Source organism: Apteryx rowi, unplaced genomic scaffold (genome assembly GCF_003343035.1).
Source record: "Apteryx rowi isolate R43461 unplaced genomic scaffold, aptRow1 scaffold_94, whole genome shotgun sequence".
Taxonomy (NCBI): domain Eukaryota; kingdom Metazoa; phylum Chordata; class Aves; order Apterygiformes; family Apterygidae; genus Apteryx; species Apteryx rowi.
The window spans coordinates 2,298,317-2,307,927 of NW_020451249.1; the positions used below are offsets into that span (position 1 = coordinate 2,298,317).

The window sequence follows — 9,611 nt, forward strand, 5'->3', positions numbered from 1 at the left end:
TTCCCAGCAGCGCCAGGAGCAGCATCTGCCCCGGCAGGACGCGAGGGACCCCCAGGCACCGCGGCGCTGGCTGGGTGCAGGTGGCAGAGCCTCGGGGCGCCCCTGGTCCCGCGAGGGGCCACGTGGCTGGGCCCCCCCACGGCTGGGCTGGACCCCGACCCGCTGCCCACCCCAGCGCGGGCACAGCCGCCGCTGGGGCGCTCACCTGCCCCGCCGGCGGCCCCGCTCCAGGCCCGCCACCAGCTCTCCACCTTCCCCCTCGCTTATTTTTAGCCCTAAATTACAGCTTGCTTTCAGGCGCGAAGCTGCTGGAGGAGCTGGGGAAGGAGCTCTGCACCCGAGCCAGCACCCCGGGGCTGTCACCAGCACAACGGGGACGCGGACGCTGCATTCCCCACAGCTGCACGTGTGCACCGGCTGAGCCGTGACAGATGCCGGCACCTGCTCCGGTGGGGACGGAGGCATGCCCTGGGTGAGCCTGCAGCTGCCGCCCAGGCGGGAGGCCTCGGTGATGGGCACGGCTGCCCCTGGGCAGAGCCGGCTGCACGCTCGGCCCCATGAGACACCGCGAAGCCAGCGTGTGGCCAGCCGGAAGGGAAGCAAGTGGCAGAGCCCGGCAGCTTTGCTTTTTAGCCACRCTCCCCCTCCACATGGTCCCCAGGCAGGGAGGACGCCTGTCGCCTACCCCACGAGCTGGAGCGGCACATCCCCGCGCTTCCCAGCTCCCCATCAGCAGCCCCAGGCCCCAGCCCCAGGCAGAGGGGCCCTTGGGAGTCCCSCAAAAGCCAGGGAGCCCACAGGGCCACCCAGGGAGGGGATGGTCACAAGGCACCGGCAGCGGGGTGCCAGATCCCCGTGTCGGCTCAGCCGGGGCAGGGACACTCGCCCCTTCCCTGCACCCGCGTGGCCGTGGGAACAGCCCCCCCCCGTGGGACCGGGGCTGCCCGCTGGGGAAGGGGGCAAAGCCCGGCGAGAGGCCGGGGGGAGCGGGCCGGGTGCCAGGGACGTGCTCCGCACCAGCGAGCCGGGCACAGCCCTTCCTGTGTTTACGGGTTTCTATGGGACGGCTCATCCCGGGGCGACATGCACGAGGGCAGCGGGGTGGCCGGGGAGGGCGCACGGCCCCCAGCACCGCTGCCGGCGAGACCTCCCCCCCCCCCTCCACCAGCCAGCCTGGCACCCCCATCYGGCAGCAGGGTGGCACGGGAATGGGTCGGGAGGGGACGGCACCAGGAATGCACTCGACAGCCCAGGGCGCGGGTCCGGCCTCTCCCAGGCACCCACGTCCCAGGCTGCACCCTGGGGTGGGGGGTACCCGGGACCCTGCTCGCGTCCCCGTGCCTGCAGAGAGGCCCGTCACCCCGCCAGCCGGCTCCCGGCAGTGACCCCCGCCTGCAGGATGCGTCACCTCCCCGAACGCCGCGCTACGTTTCAGTGAACCATGATCTCATGGAGCAAATATTCCTCTTCCCGTGCCAGCGGCAACGAGGCTGAGAGGAACCTTCCTGGGGAGGGCCGCGAGCCGCCGCGCCGGCTGACGTGGGAGGGGATCACCCCTCCCACCCGGCCCCCCGCATCCCGCTTCCCGGGGCAGAGGTGCCCGCGGGGCCAGGACCAGCCCCGGCAGGGCTGAGCTGCAGCCAGCCCGTGCCGAGGCTGTGGGCAGCGCTTGCCCCAACCCTGCTCCAGGACAGGAGCACCCGAAGGCGCCCAGGGGACCCAGCCCCAGCGCAAGCTGCTGTCCCCACCACAGCCACCCCACGGATGCTGCTGGCAAGGACAGGAGCAGCGGGGGCCAGAGCCCCATTGGCATCACTGGGGCTGGGGCCCAGCTGGCACAAGAGACACCTGGGGAGGACGGGGACTGCCGGGCACCCAGGACGAGCACGCACCGCAGGGACCACGCACCCACAGCTGGGACAGCACAGCCCAGCCAGCGCCGCCTGGCCCAGGGGACTATGCCACCAGTTAGAGGCTTCTGGGACACAGGGGCCAGGGACATCACCCCCGGGAGGAGGCGAAGGCCAGCTCCGAGGACACAGGCAGGTATCAGGGCTCAGCATTGGCTGTTACACTGCCAAGGGCTTGGAGAAGCCTCCTGCGAGCAGCGAGGCTGCAAACCCGTGCGGCCGGGTGCTCAGCAGGGCTCCAGGCAAGCCCCGGGTGCTCGGCTGCCCGGTCACAGCACTGCTGCTCCCTGAGCATCTGGAGCAGCACGGTCTGGTGAAGCACAGCTATCAGGAGCAGAGCCTGGCTGCAGCACCACTGTGCCCCGAGCATCTGGAGCGGCATGGTCTGGTGAAGCACCGCTACCGGGAGCAGAGCCCGGCTGCCCGGCTGCAGCACCACCATGCCCCGAGCATCTGGAGCAGTATGGTTTGGTGAAGCACAGCTATCAGGAGCAGAGCCTGGCTGCAGCACCACCATGCCCCGAGCATCTGGAGCAGCAGTCTGGTGAAGCATGGCTACCGGGAGCAGAGCCAGGCTGCCCGGCTGCAGCACCACTGTGCCCTGAGCATCTGGAGTGGCACGATCCAGCAAAGCACAGCTACCAGGAGCAGAGCCGCAAGCCATCGTGGTGGCCCCCAGAAGCATGCTCAGGCTGAGAGCACCCAAGCAAGCTGCAGGATTGGCCACATCCCTGGTCATGGCGGGGGACCCAAAGGCGCCCTCCCCTCAGCCCTGCTCCGGCCCTGGCAAACACAACCATATTTGGGCTGGAGACGAGTGCCGGAGCCACTGGCCTGAGTCACGCTGGCGGAGGAGGGACTGCACATGGCACGGGACAAGCGGAACAGCTCCTGCGCATCCCGTCACCCGGCCAGAGCCATCAACCAAGCCCGGCCGTGGCAGCACCCGCGGGACCCTGCAGCCAGGCAGCCCTGCTGCAGCGCGGCACCGCTTGCTCACCCTCTCCTCGGCACCGAGCCCAGCCGGCTCCCCAGCCCTGAGGCTGGGAGCAGGGGTGCAGCCGGCCACAGCTCCCGCTCCCTCCACAGGCAGCCCAGCTCAAGCCCGGCACTGGGAAAGTTCCTGCGTCAGCCTCCCGGGAGGCCGCGAGGAGAGCGGTCGCTGCTCGCCACGGCCCCCGCGCTGGGCCAGCCCCTCGGCCGCCAGCACCGGGGCTCTGCGGACCTTTCAGGCCTTGGGGAGGAAAGATTTTAACGGAGCCTCCCGAGACGGGCCCAGCTGCAGGGAGGCCGCAGCTCCTCCCCCGGCATCCGTGACTCCGGCTCGGGGCAGCCTGCGTTTGGGACGTGCACGCGCTCCTCAGCTTTGCACCCGCCTCTCCAGGGTGCCTTCCTCGGAGGGGCCGGGGCACCCAGCCGCAGCAGCGCGGGCGCTTCGCCCTGCACGGACTGGGAGGGAACCGGTTCCCCCGCCGCCGGCGGTGCCGATGGAGCAGGGGGAGCGCTCGCACGGGGAGGAGCGGAGGGGAAAACCAGTTCTGCCGAGTGGGGAAACGGCGCCAGGAGCAGAGCAGCGCCGGGGCCGGCTGCGCCCCACGCAGCACCCTGCTCCTCCCGGACCACCCTGCAGGGAGCCAGCCGGGACGGCGCGACGTGCCCCAGCCCAGCGCCACGGTGCCTGCTGGCACGCGGCTCCGCGCGGCCACCCGCTGCCTGCGACGCCTCTGCTGGGCATCGCCCGCGCCCCCCCCCAGCAAGGTCCGAGCACCTGGGCAGGCTGCGCCCAAGCGGTCAGGGCTGAGCAGGCTGGACCCGCGTCCCCAAAAAGCCTCTCTACAAGCCTCCTCCCCCGCCATCAGGGGACTCCGGAGCAGCCAGGAGAGCTCTGACGTTGCTAGAGGATTAATCCGTCACTGCAGCCGGAGCTGGCAGCCAGAAGCACTTGAAATATTAACCAAGTTAATATGCTGAGAGGCGGATAAATCACAGCACCGGGGAGCTCAGCAAGACGCACTGGATTTCTTTAAACACCAGCCTTTAATCTTCCCTTGAGAGCTCCCGCGCCACTGCTGGGGCGGCAGCGCCGGCAGGGGAGCCGGCCCGGGGGGAGGCCCGCGAGCGGTGCTCCCCTCCGCGCAGCGCTCCCCGCTGCCCCACGGCGAGGCCAGCCCCAGCGCGCCCGCGGGACGGCCCGGCTCCCCGCAGCTCGAACCTCTCCCATGCCCCTGGCGCCCAGCTGGCTCTCTCCATGCAGCCCAGGGAGAGCCTGCGGCACAGAAAACACCCATCTCACCCCAAATGGCTCGCCCATGGCCGCTGCCCTCCCTCGGCCGGTCCCGCACCCCTCCACCCACTCCCGCGCCGGGAGCTGCTCATTGATTGGCACCGGCACAGCCGCTCTCTCTGCTGGGACCCGCGGCCGCTCGGTATTAATTAGCAGAGCTCTTTAATTCACTGCACGCGCTGCTATTTTCGCACAGCCCCGTCACCTGCGGCGGCAGCCAGGCAGCTCRGCCAAGCCACTTTCCCCCCGCGGGGCTGCGGCGAGGGCCCGGGGTGCCCGCGCTGGGCCTCTGCCTGGCCCCGGCCCAGCTCCGTCCCTGCCACAGGTAGGGGCTCCCGGGCACGGCCGGGCGGCAGTGTGGCTGGAGCTGGGTGGGTTTTGGTGCACGGAGGCCCCGGGAAGCGTCCCGGGGCATCGCTCTGCACCCAGGGCCCCGCGCTCTGCACCCGCTGGGCAGAGCCAGGCGGAGGCTAACGAACCCGGCCACGCACGGCACCGGAGTGGCTCTCCCTGATCCCGGGAGGAGGCTGTGCCGCGGAGACAGGGTGGATTTTGCAGTGTCCCAGCAGCCGGGCAGCTCCGCGTGGTGGCCCACGGGGACAAGCCCCGGGGCCGGCGCTGCCAAGCGCAGGCAAGAGCCCTGGGAGAGCCAGCCCCAGGCATGCGGGGCACATTCCCGGCTGGATTCCTAGCAAGCCCCAACTCCTCTTTCTGGGACGAGGGACCAGCCACACCATTTCACCCCGCCATATCCTGTTTTTGTGGAAAAACTAATCCCACTCCTGCCAGCGCGGAGAGACAGGGACCATCATAGCTCCCTGGGGCCACCGTGGGAGCTGCCCCGGAGGGCACCGGGCTTGGCGCCGTGCCCACGGCTAGCTGCTGCGGTGCTGCCGGCCCCGGGATCGCGCAGCGCGATGGGAAAGGCCGAGGGCTAGGCCTGCCCAGGAGGACGGCACCGCGGCCACCCCAGCGCCGGGGAGCAGAGGCACCGGGCTGTCCCTGCAGCGGCCACCCTGGGCCTCCCGCCGCCCACCCTCATCTGTGCTCAGCGCGGGAGGAAGCAAGAGCGGAGCGAGGTGGAAGGGGCGGCCGCGGCGCTGAGCCGGGACCAGGCGCCGGCTTCCCCCCGCGCTGACGGTCCCCGTGAGCAGGGCACAAGGGGACGCAGCACCCGGGAACCCCCAGGAAAGCACAGGGACAAGGACAGCCGGCACTGACGGGACCTCCCCACGTCAGAGCCCTCTGCTCCCACGCCAAGGGGCCGGAGCAGCCCTCAGGCCCCCAGAGCAGGGTGCTCAGCACCAGGACGCTGCCGGAGCCTCAATGATAGTTTCCATTCACAGCTCAGTCTCCATCGCTTACGCCACACGGGGATGTTACGGGGCAGGGTTTGAACAAGCCCCCCCTCCTCGCCCAGCCCGAGCATCCCAGGACGTTCCCGGGTCTGCAGCCACGGCCAGGGTACGGGAAGGCCCCGCCGTGCCCGGACTCCTTCCGGCCAGGCTCTGGCACGGCAGCTAACCACGGGCTCCTGATAAAGTCCTGTAAATCCAGCCTGGAGCAACACGAAGAGACACCCAGCACCACAGGCACCCAGCAGGCTGCTCCCTTCGCCACGGGCACTGCGGGACAGGGTGCCGGGTCCCCGGGGAGGCAGGACCCGGTGCATCCCCGAGCGGCTCCTCTCGCCCCGCGGCACCAGCACAACGCACTGCAGCTCGTCCCGGCACGCTGGGTGCCCGCCTGGACATGCCCGTACTTCTGCCGAGCGCTCAGCCCGGGGGGAGACGGGGCACCCCAAAACGGGGGCGCAGGGCCACGTGCCGAGGGGCCCAGGGCTCGGCCCACAGCRGCACCAGGGGCCAGCCCTGCGCCCGCACCATCCCCCACGGCCCTGCCCTGGGGAGGAAGCAGGAGTTGTTTCTCTTGGAGACATCCGTGACTTTTTTTTTTTGAATTTCCCCTCATTTAAAAAAAAAGAAAAAAAGCACCTGACCACAGGAGGCAGCTGGCTGCAGCCCACACGGCTGCCCGCACCCGGGCTCCCCGCGGCGTGCCGGGACCCAGCCCGGCCCCGGCCCCCCGGGGGACCCCGTCTCCTCGCAGCAGGCCCAGGGGGCTGCGGGACTCGCGGGTGGGCAGCTCCGGCAGGCAGCGGGGCCGCGGCAGAGCCTCAGTTCGGGACCCCGGGGCGGCGCTGGCCCGCGGGGGACGAGGGGCCGCCCGAGCCCCGGCCGTGCCACAGGGCCCAGCGCCGAGCTGGCTTGGAGCCGCAAGCAACATCCTCCGGACGTTCGGGAAGAGCCCTAATTGCAGGGAAAGGAAGGCCGGGAGGGCCGCGGGCGGAGGCAGGCTGTGCTCGGGGGCCGCCGCTCCCCCGCGGAGCCCAGGGGCGGGTTGCATCGCCCCGTGCCTCAGTTTCCCCCCTCGCCGCACGGATCAAGCCCCCGCGGCCAGCCGGGATGGGGCGCCGGAGCAGGCGCTCGGTGCTCCTCTGCCATGCYGGCGGGACCCCGAGCCCAACGAGTCACCTGCACATCTATTTTGACAAGCAGCTAAATAGCAGAAACAAGAGCACCTTGGATTTGATCCCCCTGGACAGCAGCTGCCTAAACGAGGTCCCAAATTTAAACAACCCCCTGATGAAGCAGAGGGAATATTACACCGCGCTACTAGGGTTTCAGGAGCCCGCTGGGGAGCCAGCGGCCTCGGCCAGAGCCTCCGCGGCGCAGAGCGGAGAGAGCGGACCCGCAGGGCTGCAAGCCCAACACAACGGGAGCAACGGCTCAGCTGGGGCACGAGAGACCCCTCCGCCCCACAGGGGCTGCAGCCCTGGCAGCGCCCGAAGTCGCAGGAGGACACGTGTCACCCAGCAAGGCAGCACCCACATAGCCGCCAGCCCACGCCGCGGGAGGGGGCCAGYGGCTCCTGCAGCCGGGCAGCCCTGCCAGGGAGGCGGTGTGCAACCAGCACCCGGACACCTTCCCAGCCCAGTTTGTAGGCAGGGTTATAATTAACCTCCTCACATCCTGCACGATACACTGAGTCACTCCCCACATAARCTAGAGCAAATAGAGAAGCTTTTTCAACAGTCACCAACTTCCTCCGCCAGCAAGTCTCGCCCCGCTCGAGCTGCCTCCGCCGGAGGCCCAGAAAGCCCAGTTTGCTTCTGCAAAAGCCGGCCGGGCCGCGGCAAGCCGAAATGCAGCGGGGTCAGGAGCTCTGGGTTCACTTGCTGGACATGGCCCTGACCTGCCAGGTGCCACCGCAGCGGGTACGCTTCCCTCGCAGGCAGCACGCGTTGCCCAGGGCTGCGGTGACACTTGCTTGTTGCAGAAGTTGCGTTGCAGCTTCTCCCAGCTGCGGATGCCCTGCGAGGCGCCGTAGCACCCGCCGGGCCGCCTGCGCCCGCACCACGGGGCCGGGCGCAAGGAGGCTGTTGAACAATCCTGTTTATGGAGCGCCAGGCTCCACGGCCCTGCAGAGGTTTTCCTTTGAGTCTATTTAAAGGTAAACGGAGAGTCCCCGAACACGTTTCCCCGAGCAGCCCAGGTTCAAAGAGCTGATTCTTGTTCTGCAAGTCTCAGGACACTGGTATTTTCCAGGCTAGTAGCCAGATGATTGCCTAGGTGGGTGGTGCATCTGCCTTCAAAGGCCAACATTGCTTAAAATGGGCTTAGAGCAGCTTTGGAGTGACGAATCCAGCCTCGCAGAGCCAGAGGCTGCAGCCGAGGTAGGTGTCCCGCTCCCCGCCGTGGCCCTGGGGAGGTGCCCGGCCGCGCAGCCGAGGCGGGGGCCGGCCACCTTGCCGGGAGCCCAGCGTCCTCCTCAACCCCAGCGCRAGGCCGAGCAGCCTGTTGCAAAAGAGCCTCCACAACAGCAGCCCCGTCTCCCAGGAGCAGGTTTGCGAAATCCAGCGGAGGAATGCATGCCCTTTCGACGGCGCGGGGAGCGGGCAAGGCCGCACCGGGGCAGGAGCCGCGGCAGGCACCCGGCGCACCAAGCCTGCTGGCGTCCGGCGCGCAGCTCTGGCCTTCGGTGATAAAACTTGCAAAACACCCGCCGCTTCTGACCTCCAGGGAGACGGTTTCAGCCCTGACTGGCTTCCACGTGTCTGTCGTTAGCGGGTGCTGCTGCTGGAGCAAAGGTGCGGTGCCCCGCAGGGCCGCAGCCGGCGGCACGACCTGAGGGCGCGCTGTGGGAGCTGCCCGCGCCCCCCACGTCTCACTCCCCTTGGAGCGGCTCTGCTGGGGGCCGCAGTGCGTGCACACCCAGGAGCCAGCACCCAGCCTGCCAGCAGCTCAGCACCGCACCAGCAAGGAAAATTTTGCTGTGTTTTCAGGATCAGGCACGTTCCYAGTTCAGCGTTCCAGAAGGCAGCGAGGAAAAGGAGCCTGTCCCGAGCCAGCGCCCCCCAGGCTCTGTGCCGGGTCAGGGCTCCCCTGTTCCTGCTCCCCCTTCCCTGGGCCCGGGAACAGGAGGAAAAGGGTCATTCCCACGGCAGCAGCCCCAGTTACACTCCAGCCTCGGGTGCCTGCAGCCAGGAGGCGCAGGCAGAGTCACAGCACCCGAGCGCGAGCACGCTGCAGGGGCCACGAGATGCCGAGGTTGGATTAAGACCTCTTATCGCAGCGCTGCGGAGCCGGGCGCCGCACGTCACGCTCCCGCGTGGGCCCCTCGCTTCCCGCGGGCGGCCAGTGGGCCTGCACTGATTCATCCCGCTTCCTCGCTGCGGGGAGAGCCCCGGACCGCCGAGCCGCTTCCCYGCCACCGCGACAGGCGGTGCCCAGGCACCGCGGCACGGGGAGCCCGCTCGTCGCGGGGGGGGGGGAAGCTGACTCACCCATGGGTGGCCTTGGCAGCCCCCCAACACTCAGCACAGCCTATCCCAGCTGGGGGGGTCCCACCTACCGCAGCCAGGCTCACCGGGGCACCCCAGCAGCTCCCCTCACCCATGGGTGGCCCCAGCGCACGCAGCGTGGGCAGCACATTTGCACCCCCCCCCCAAACCGGACACCGGGGCCACCCACAAGCCTCCACCCCCCCACCCCCAGGGCGGGCACCCCCAGCGCCGCCACCCCCGGGGGCGCCCCCGGCCGGGCCGATACAAAGTAGCGCCGAGCGGATACAAAGTATCGCGCGGGGAAGGGGGGGGGGGTCCCGCCGCCCACGTGCGCCCGCGACCCGGCACTCACCGGCCAGCAGGGCCAGGGGCAGCAGCAGCCAGTAGAGCCCGGCGCACAGCACCCGCCGCTCCATGGCTCCAGGCGGCCCCGCGCCGGGCTCATTCCGCCCCGCCGGGGCTGGGCTGCGCAGGGCCGGTCCCGCAGCGAGCGGAGCGGAGCAGAGCAAAGCGCACCGCCCCGCGCCCGCCGCCGCCTTTATAGGCGCCGCCGCCGCCCGGCCCCTCGGCG

The 9,611-nt window shown here is 69.9% G+C and overlaps 1 protein-coding gene across 1 annotated transcript in view; it reads left to right on the forward strand.

Moving 5' to 3' along the window:
- The first annotated feature begins 8,796 nt into the window (after positions 1 to 8,796).
- Positions 8,797 to 9,611, forward strand: part of CDT1 (chromatin licensing and DNA replication factor 1) — a 10,262-nt gene continuing 9,447 nt past the window's right edge. The window contains exon 1 of the mRNA XM_026092046.1: positions 8,797 to 8,804. Within this exon, the coding sequence (XP_025947831.1) occupies positions 8,797 to 8,804 (8 nt within the window). The remainder of the gene's footprint in view (positions 8,805 to 9,611) is intronic.